The sequence below is a fragment of the Tachypleus tridentatus genome, chromosome 10 (genome assembly GCF_004210375.1).
Source record: "Tachypleus tridentatus isolate NWPU-2018 chromosome 10, ASM421037v1, whole genome shotgun sequence".
Lineage (NCBI taxonomy): Eukaryota > Metazoa > Arthropoda > Merostomata > Xiphosura > Limulidae > Tachypleus > Tachypleus tridentatus.
The window spans coordinates 71,599,406-71,607,204 of NC_134834.1; the positions used below are offsets into that span (position 1 = coordinate 71,599,406).

A 7,799-nucleotide genomic window follows, 5' to 3' on the forward strand; every position below is an offset into this window, starting at 1 on the left:
ATAAATAAAAATGAAAACAGAACTGATATTAATAATGAATCATATACTTAGAGATGATAAGAACAAACTTAGTATTTCTTTTTTATTATTTGAATAACACTTCGAGTTTAAATCTGAAAACCACAGTTTGCTTCCTCAGTAGATAGAACCAGAAACTATACTGACTTTAAAAAATTGCTGATTAATTTGGCAGTATCGATATATTCGACATTAAGTTACTTCTAGCAGTTTGTATAGTTTTCTAAATACAATTGCTCGATAACAAATTAATGTTTGTTCGGCTTGTTTTGAATTTCGCGCAAAGCTAATCGAGGGCTATTTGCGCTAGCCGTCCCTAATTAAGCAGTGTAAGACTAGAGGGAAGGCAGCTAGTCATCACCACCACCGCCAACTCTTGGGTTACTCTTTTACCAACGAATAGTGGGATTGACCATAACATTATAACGCCCCCACGGCTAAAAGGGAGAGCATGTTTGGTGTGACGGGAATTCGAGCCCGCAACCCTCGGATTATGAGTCGAGTGCCTTAATTTTCTGGCCATTCCGAGTCTCAGTTTAGTGTTACTAGTTCAAGTCTTCGTCTTGAGAATTGTTGGACTTTGTAATTTCAGTATGCCAGTCGCATGACCGCTTGTTTGTGACGACATTCTAATCCCAAGACTACCTTGTGTTCTTAAAGTACGGACAGTAAAAATATTTCACATTAGCAACTATATTTTGTAAATAAATTAGTTTCGGGATTGTTGTCGGAAGATGTTATGAACAAGATTCCATGAAGCGCTACTTAACTGCGCGCACTTTTTAATCCACACTTAACATCTCAGAAAATAATGAACAGGGAGTGGACAACGAGATTCTTTCACAAATCAAGCCAAAGCAACCAATGAGAAATGTAAGCTGCCTGCACTGTATGAAGGACCAATCTCCGCCCCTAAAGAGGCAGGGGACACGAGCGACTGACAAGGCACGAGCCACCTTTTGCCCAAGGCTCGATGCGTCGCGTGACTTTCTCTTTACCAACTGTCGCTATATAAGCACGTTGTCGCGTGGTGCTGTACCAGTTCCCAACACCCTTGTTCAGAGTTTGTTTGTTTGTTCTTCTCACACCTCAAGAGGGTAATCTTTCCAACTCGATTGTTCCTGTGCCTTGTATATACGTGAAAGTAACCACCAACATAATTACTGATTTGAAAACAAAGCTAAGGTAACTTTTTCGGTAAGAACTCGTTCGTTTAGTGTCAAAAGTAAAAGTGTTAAATCATTATCAACGTATATCCTGTATATATCTACTTTCATATATGAAAATATCATTGCTATCCTAAAGCGACGATAACAAAGTGACATAAATGAAACATTTATATAGTCTCTATAAACACAAGGTTGAATCATTTAAAATTACTTAGTTCTGTGATGAAGTGTTGAACATAATATATTATAGTTAGTAAGAAGTATAGTTAAGGTTACTAATAAATATCTGAAGAGCAGTCACTTTGGTTATGTCATATTGTTACGTTTCGGTTACATCACACTAGATGTTTCATATTTCGGCTAGTTTCTTGTATAAATTGTTACCTGTGGATCAGTTTACTGTATACTGATCACTTACATTATGATATTTTTAAATCTAGATTGGTTTATACAGGGTGCTCAGAAAGTCACTGTGCAGTTTTGTAATCATATTTTATTCACTCTATTTCAAGCCAGCAACTGATAGCAGTGTTTAGAAACAAAATAAGAAGGATCCAGGCTTGTATTGATGCCAACGGGGGTCACTTTCAACATTGTTTATAATTGTCATTCATATTTACCTCCTGTATTCTATATTGAAACATGTCTGTTAATAAATATATAAGTGCACAGTGACTTTCCGAACACCCTGTACTATCACGTTGCTATAGTTTAAATAATTCACATGGTGATATTTCTGATAAATCACATAAGTTTGTAATTTCATTGTACACTTAATCCATATAGTTACACTTAGAATATTTCACACTTTCATGTGGTTACATTCAGGATAATTCAAACTGTCAAGTGATTATATTTAGAATATATTACACTGTCCTATCGTTACATTTAGGATAGTTCATATTGTCAAGTCGTTTTATTTAGGTTAACTCGCACTGTCATATCGTTAAGTATACAGTATCATGTTGTTATATTTAGGTTAACTCGCACTATCATATTGTTAAGTATACAGTACCATGTCGTTATATTTAGGTTAACTCGCACTGTCATATTGTTCACTATACAGTATCATGTTGTTATATTTAGATTAACTCGCACTGTCATATTGTTAAGTATACAGTATCATGTTATTATATTTAGGTTAACTCGCACTGTCATATTGTTAAGTATACAGTATCATGTTGTTATATTTAAATTAACTCACACTGTCATATTGTTAAGTATACAGTATCATGTTATTATATTTAGTGCATGTTTTTTTTATCTCAGGTTATACAATATGTATTTCGTTTAGTTGATTGATTTGTTTTGTTTTGTTAATTGTATTCTTACTATAATACACTTAAGATGTTACTACATCTCAATGTCTACATGATGACATTGTTTCATTTTGTTTAGTTGACAATACCATATTATTTATTTTGTTCCCAAAATAAGGTTGTTGTTGCGTTTTTATTAATTAGAGTGTAATTTTGTGACACTTAAACTAAGAAATACTAGCATACTTATTTAACTCACAATGTCTATTTTAGTTGACAAAAAATTTTAGAATCTTATACTGTCAAGTTGTTACAATTCAGTTTCCAAAACCACGCTACACAGTAACTATACCATGTTGTTTTATTAATCCAGAGGAAACTGGCAAATCTTCCTTTGATCAGTTAACACTGCTACAGTAATTGTTCTCAGCCAGTTCGCGCTTTCACAATGTTTGTCCTCGGTTAGTTCGTACTGTGACAATATCTGTTCTTGTTAGTTTTGGTGTTAAGATCTCTGTCTGTGATTAGTTCGCACAATATCTATTCTTTGCCAGTTCATATTGTTACGTTGTTATGAGATATATGTCCTTGATCATTTCACACTGTCACAGTGAGATCATATTGTTAAGCTTTCTTATTTCACTCAGGTCACGCTACAACGACGACACTTCTAAGTCAGTTTATATTAGCGTATTACTTCGGATTCATCAGGTAGTTCAACCTTTCACTTATCTCTGAGCGACGTTTAATTTGTTTTATCAAGAATAGGTTGAAATATAAGAATTTCACACGCTTTTTCTACGACTTTTATCTATTCCAAAAGTAAATGCATTTGGTAATTGCTATAATTTCTACGAAACTCGACACGTACAAATAATCATACAAGGGCAGTGCCACCCATTTGCTCTACCAGATTCCTAAGGTTTGCTACTCGAAGACGAAGAGAAAAGCACAAAATTTATTTCGCATTGAGGCTCCCTTTTCCTCAGTTAAACGGAAGCTGTCATTGGTCTTTCAGCTCTGGTATTTTGCTGGGTCGTAGCCTTTCCCATATCCTGGTGTCCGATTCCGGATAACGTTTTCCGTGAGACTTGGTTAAGTCCGTAAGGAGGGTGGGGGGAATTCGAGTTTTTAAGGAAGCTCCCAAGCGTGGACATAGAGCAGACAGGCTTTCAATGAAGAGCGATAGACACCAGGGGGTTTTCAGTACAATCTTGGCTACCCTACATCTGCTCTGTGGTTCTCTCTACACAAATCCTGTGCTAGAAAAAGGGAAGTTTATGGGGGGAAGTAAATATTTACCACTCTGTGTAAAGATGTTGAAAATGATCCTCTGTTTCAAAGAAAGTGTGTAGAGTTCTTATATAATTAATAAATCAAACTATTATCTGTGTATTTGGACGTGTTTTTAACAATATTCATTTCAACTGTTATTAAGATAATTTATCAATGATTAAGAATAAAGTTTAACACAAACACTTTATCTTAATATTCAAAGGTCAGTGTGGTTTAGTAACATATCTAACAGATTGAGGAAGTGCATGAAATAACTCATGAATTATACATTTAATTTATTGTGTGACTGTGTTTAACATTGTTACGTCAGAGATGTGTTAAAAAACTCCCAAACCATGCAATCACTTGATCCTCTGAAGACGATAAGTAATATTCATACATTAGGAATTTGGAAAATAGCTATAAATTATACGTTAGGGTGATTAGAGCGTTCGATTCGCAATTTGAGGGTTACGGGTTCGAATCCACGTTACACCAAATATGCTCGCCCTTTCAGCCATGAGGGCGTTGTAATTTTACGGTGAATCCCACTATTCGTTGTTAAAAGAGTAGCTCAAGAGTTGGCGGTGGGTGGTGCTGACTAGCTGCCTTCCCTCTAGCCTTACACTACTAAATCAGGAACGGCTAACGCAAATTGCCTTTGTGTGACTTTGCGCCAAATTCAACACAGATAGACATCGTGCGAGGTCGGTTATTTAACATTGCTACATAAGAAATTGCAAAGAAATCATTCATTATGTAATCATTTGATTCTACTAAAGCGTTTAATTAATGCTGTTACATTTGAACCCCAAAAACCGATGGTTTTTTAAAGTTATTTGTGTAGTGTTTAACATATTCGAGCAATAAATAAGGTAGAATCAACTAAACACCTATTAGTTATGTATGTGTTTTAAGAGTATAAACAAACATAAAGACATTAATTGAAGCATCAATTGTTCTGTAGAGATTGGATTATAGAATAGTATTCAGAGCAATACAGAGACGAATCAAAGCAACAATCAATTAAAAATTGTATCCAGTTGCAATGACAATAATACAGATATTGAACCAATTACGAATATATATATATATATGCTGCAAATTTATTTTCTTCCTCACCAAAGGCAAAATTAGAAATGTAAGCTGTGACTGAAAGGTTTAACATGTTCTTTGACTGGCAGGACTCCCTTCTATGGACTGTATTTTCGTCTGTTCAAAGTTCTTTAGCAAAGCTTGGGTCAACAAACCAAAGAAATACAGATAATTGTCCTATAATGGTAAAAAACAAATAAAAACCACCTCGTACATACACATCTCAATTTTAAGAGGCCTAACTTTATTACATTCGTTTGCTGATTCAAATTGTGTTGATAAGATAAACCTTGGATAGACGAAACTGCAGTTCGCAGCAGAAGGTATGGTCGATCAAGGAAAGTGTAAGCCTACGTTTCATACGATATTTTCGATTTTACCTCTGGTGAGAAACAAAACAAAATTTAACACACACACACACATATATACATATGTATGTATAATAATTATACGTTTGCTCCACTGTATAATATCAAATAATAAATTAGACGATTGCCATAATATTATCTACACATCTAAATTAACCTAGGTTACTGTGTGGTGAATTAAAAGGAAAAAAAAAGTGAATTCTGGATCTGTTCTGTATAAATTAAAGAAAATTCAAATGTTCTATGATTTTCATTTGATAGCGTGAAACTTACGTACTCAAACCTCTGAAAGTTAGTATGGATTAGACAGTTGAATTATGATGAAAAACAATGTGCTAAAACAGTCTCGACGGCCTTACAATTTTAAAGTAGAACAAGTTTGTCGCAATAGTTTTGTCATAATAGTGTTAATAAACATGGTTGATTTTTCTATTAAAACGATATTATTATTTTAATGTGTGCATTGGTTTTGATATGTTGAAAGGAAATCACTGGAAACTTGTATAACTCACTAGTAACCAATAGATACTGAATATATGTCGGTCAATTGACACTTTTTAAATAGAGGCTGATTATATTTCCATTATTTTTAAGTGTTTGAAATATCATTATATAACAATAAATGTTATGGAACTATTTTCATAGGCGGATTTTCATTGAGTTTCATTCTTTCTTTTTCTAGTGTTATGTGGTAAATACACGCAAAAACAGAGAAACTTGGATGAGTACAGAGTTTTGGGTATTATGTCAACACCTACATTTCACTCGGTAAGTGGTTTCAGCTGCATGCTTCCTATGGTAGCTACACCCGATGTATCCAGTGTGTTATCGACTGGTTCTTCTTTAGACTCTGGTCAAAGAAATGTCTTCGACCTCACTTGGACGTCTGGTCCTGATCCTGGTGTTGAGAGTAACTTCTGTAGTGATCATCTCACTCGTCAAAGAAACAAGAAAAGTAAAACGATTGTAGACGAGCAAGCTGACGAAAAAGGTGAAAGTGACAAACTTCCGCGAGACTCGTCTTCCAAACCACCAACTAAAAGGAAACGTTACAGCAAGACTAGAGTTCGCGCACGGAGTCCCGAGCGAATACAGATGATCAAGAGAACACGACGAGTGAAAGCCAATGACAGGGAGAGAAACCGCATGCACAATCTGAACCACGCTCTAGACAGACTGCGGCGAGTTCTACCTACTTTTCCAGACGACACGAAATTGACTAAGATAGAAACCCTTCGCTTTGCTCATAACTATATTTGGGCACTTTCGGAGACAGTAAAAATGTTGGACAATAGCGAACGTGACACCCCAGATAAATCATCGCCTACTTCGGACACTCAGGCAGCGTTTTACCTCCCTTCTGCTTCAGTGTCTTCCCCGGCCACATGTTGTAACTCTCCGGCTACTGTGCCCACCACATCAGCCTGGATTTCTTCTCTAGGTGACTGTTATTTTTCCGGATTGATGGCTTACGGCTCCACGGACTTGTCAGATTGTAGCAGCTCGGGCACCGACAGCAGTTGTCCTTATGAAAGTTTGTAGAGAGTTGAGAAACTGTAACTGTAATCTTGGAAGTAAAACACTGGTGTGATTTATACTCAATGACCAAGAAGACTTGTAACACCCCAGATTTCTATGTAAATTAAACGTTTTCTATTCTACAAGCAGGTTTCATAATTATGCACTTATAAATATTTATATAAAAAATTCTAAAATAAAGCTGGTAGAACATGTAAACGTATCGCATTATCTAGTAAATAGAACCCTCTCCCCCCCCCAAAAAAAAAGAGACAAAGTTATTTTTATTTTCTACGTCAAATCAACAGGGTTTATTTATAGCATGTTAGTTTTTAATATCATGGCGCGGAGAAGACAATGTGATAGTTCCTCTTAGGTGTGATAATGTATAATCTATCGGTTTTTAACAACCCACACACCTAGTGTTTTCGTTTTGAGTCAACTGAACATGCGATAAAAACGTTAACTAGATAATTTTTAACCATACATTTCCTCCCCTTCCTTCCAGCTTGACAACCCCAACTTCCGTTTTCACAATAATGGGGCTGGTGAGTACTTAATGTCGAAGTGTTGCCGGTAGAGTTTGTGGGAAATATAGTCTGGTCTTGTTCCCTAAAAATGTCTTCTTCCTATGGTCATTAGAACTTACTCTGTCCTTAAGAAAAGGTGCTGAAAATCTACCTAGTTTGTAGTTCGTTTGTTGGTGATCACTTGTCTGTACTTGTGTTCCAAGTACATGATGGAATTAGTAAAGCCAAAAACATTATAAAAGATCTTTACCAGCTGATTCAGTATGCAGTTTTATGGTGTGATTTTGTTTTTAAACTACGTAAGCATTGTAATAATGTGTAAATACAGAATTTTTATTTTTATAAATAATTTTTAAAATGTTCATGTATAAGTGTATGTCAAAAGCGTTTTCACAATAAACTACAATAATATGAAAATTGTGTTACTCTTTCTTATATATATAATATATATAATATATATAGAATATATTTCTATATTTCTATATAGAAATGTAACAAATAATCCAGTGATTTATACTATTTAAAACTTAATATTCACTTTAAACAACAGCTTGCAGTGGTGAAAAG

General features: G+C 35.0%; 1 protein-coding gene across 1 annotated transcript; it reads left to right on the forward strand.

Moving 5' to 3' along the window:
* The first annotated feature begins 5,712 nt into the window (after positions 1-5,712).
* LOC143228113 (uncharacterized) lies at positions 5,713-7,554 on the forward strand. The gene has a single exon (XM_076459438.1). It carries the CDS (start codon positions 5,929-5,931, stop codon positions 6,724-6,726), a length of 798 nt encoding a protein of 265 aa, XP_076315553.1. The 5' UTR covers positions 5,713-5,928; the 3' UTR covers positions 6,727-7,554.
* The last annotated feature ends 245 nt before the right edge of the window (positions 7,555-7,799 follow it).